The 1940-nt window shown below is 63.2% G+C and overlaps 1 protein-coding gene across 1 annotated transcript in view; it reads left to right on the forward strand.

The window, feature by feature from the left end:
* Positions 1-106: 106 nt before the first annotated feature.
* LOC103802528 (nuclear factor 1 C-type-like) overlaps positions 107-1940 on the forward strand; it is a gene marked incomplete at both ends in the record, with an annotated part of 2096 nt that continues 262 nt past the window's right edge. The window contains 5 exons of the mRNA XM_009075012.1: positions 107-242; positions 739-745; positions 844-915; positions 1369-1443; positions 1569-1692. Of these exons, the coding sequence (XP_009073260.1) occupies positions 107-242; positions 739-745; positions 844-915; positions 1369-1443; positions 1569-1692 (414 nt within the window). The remainder of the gene's footprint in view (positions 243-738; positions 746-843; positions 916-1368; positions 1444-1568; positions 1693-1940) is intronic.

A 1940-nucleotide genomic window follows, 5' to 3' on the forward strand; every position in this document is an offset into this window, starting at 1 on the left:
AGGAAAAGGGGGAGGAAAAGAGGGAGAAAGGGAGAAATCCCACGGGGCACGGGTGGGTTGGCAGCGGCAGCCATGCGGTTTTGACAGTGTTTTTGGATTGTCTCAGCCCTTTCCTGGCATCTGCCAAGACTGTGAAAGATAAATGCCGAAGGCCAAAGCGGGGGGAGGAGGACGAGGAGGAGGATGGAGGAGTGGGAGGAAATACATGGCAGAAGTTTGGGAAGGGCTTTGGGAGCAGGCAGGTGAGGAAGGATGCTCCTGTGTGCCGTGCTGTGCCGTGCCAGGGTGTGCCAGGGCTGCTGAGCTCAGCGTCTGAGCAGGGTTATTTTTAGACAAGATGGAGCAGGGCCGACCAGGGCTCTGGGGGTCAGAGCAGGTGCTGCCTCGTAGCCCTGCTGCCCTCCAGGAGGCTTGGCAGAGGCAGGACGAGGGGCCCCGGGTGATGCCATGCCATGCCGTAGTGACACTGCCCAGAGGGAGGAGAGGAGGGAGCGAGGCAGGAGCAGAGCTGGATGGCCACTACCAGCCTCGGGGCAGGCTGAGCTCTGCAGGTTTCCCTCCTGTGGGAATCACCACCCAGATCCTGCATGCCAATGTGGGGCTGTCCCTGCCCTGGCAGTGGCAGGGAGGCCGAGGTGGTGCCTCTTGGTGGCTGTTCCCTGGGTACGTGCCAGCTCGGCGGTGGCTCTCCTGCATGGTGAGAGCCTCTGGGCAGCCTGTGCCTCCGTTTCCCCCCAGCAGAGAGGTGAGGGGGTAGTCAGATTGTGAGGGCCCTGGCTCACACCAGCATGGGGGGCACACAGTAATGTGGAAGGCTCACCCTGGTGGGTTTTCGTCTTGCAGACGCAGAGCAGAGCAGCAGCCCCCGGACAGGCATCGGCTCGGACCAGGAGGACAGCAAACCCATCACTCTGGGTGAGTGGCACAGGCAGGGCTTGGGCAAGGGTTCAAGGCAGACCCCAGCCCATCCCCAGGGTCCCTTAACAGGCAGTTGTGCTCCCTGTGGGGGGGTCTGGTGACCCCCAGCCCCAGCCAGCCACTGCCTGGCATCTGCAATGAGCTGGGCATGGTCCTGCTGGGGCCACGTCCCTTGGGGACAGCAGTGCCATGGGAGTCCCATGGTGGGGGTGCAGCCCCCAGCCCTGCCAGCACTCTCAGCCACAGGAAAACTGAGGCATCGAACAGCTCCAGGGTGTCCTCAGGGGAGGGGACCTGTCAGGGTGGTCCCTTGCTGGAGCAGGGAGCGAAAGATGAGGAGGGGACAGATGGGGATTTGGGGTGCCCTGAAGCATCACCACGAGGCAGTGCAGAATGGGAGAGGTGGTCCTGTCACCCCTCCCCCAGCCCTCCCTCCTCTCTCCCACACAGATTCCACAGACTTCCAGGAAAGCTTCGTCACCTCGGGGGTGTTCAGCGTCACCGAGCTCATCCAGGTGTCCCGAAGTGAGTGCCACAGCCCACCCCCCTGGCTACCTGAGCACAGCAGTGTCCCCACAACTCCCCCCACCCCTCGGTGGGCTGGGGATCCCCTCCATGCTGGCCCCTCCTGACCCCCTCTCTCCCTGCAGCGCCGGTGGTGACGGGCACGGGGCCAAACTTCTCCCTGGGGGAGCTGCAGGGCCACCTGGCCTATGACCTGAACCCCTCCAGCACCGGCATGAGGAGGACGCTGCCCAGCACCTCCTCCAGTGGGTATGTGCCTCCAGGGCTGTGCCAGGGGGATGCCAGGACAGCCCAAAGTGGGGGACAGTCAGATCCTGCTGCAGACTGGCACTGACCTGTCACAGGCTGAGCTGGGGGTGTTTAGCCCCTTCCAGTGCCTAAAGGGGCTCCAAGAGAGCTGCAAAGAGACTTGGGATAAGGGATGGAGAGACAGGACACAGGGAATGGCTTCCCACTGCCAGAGGGCAGGGATAGATGGGATACTGGGGAGGAATTGG

Source organism: Acanthisitta chloris, unplaced genomic scaffold, assembly GCF_000695815.1.
Source record: "Acanthisitta chloris isolate BGI_N310 unplaced genomic scaffold, ASM69581v1 scaffold27035, whole genome shotgun sequence".
Lineage (NCBI taxonomy): Eukaryota > Metazoa > Chordata > Aves > Passeriformes > Acanthisittidae > Acanthisitta > Acanthisitta chloris.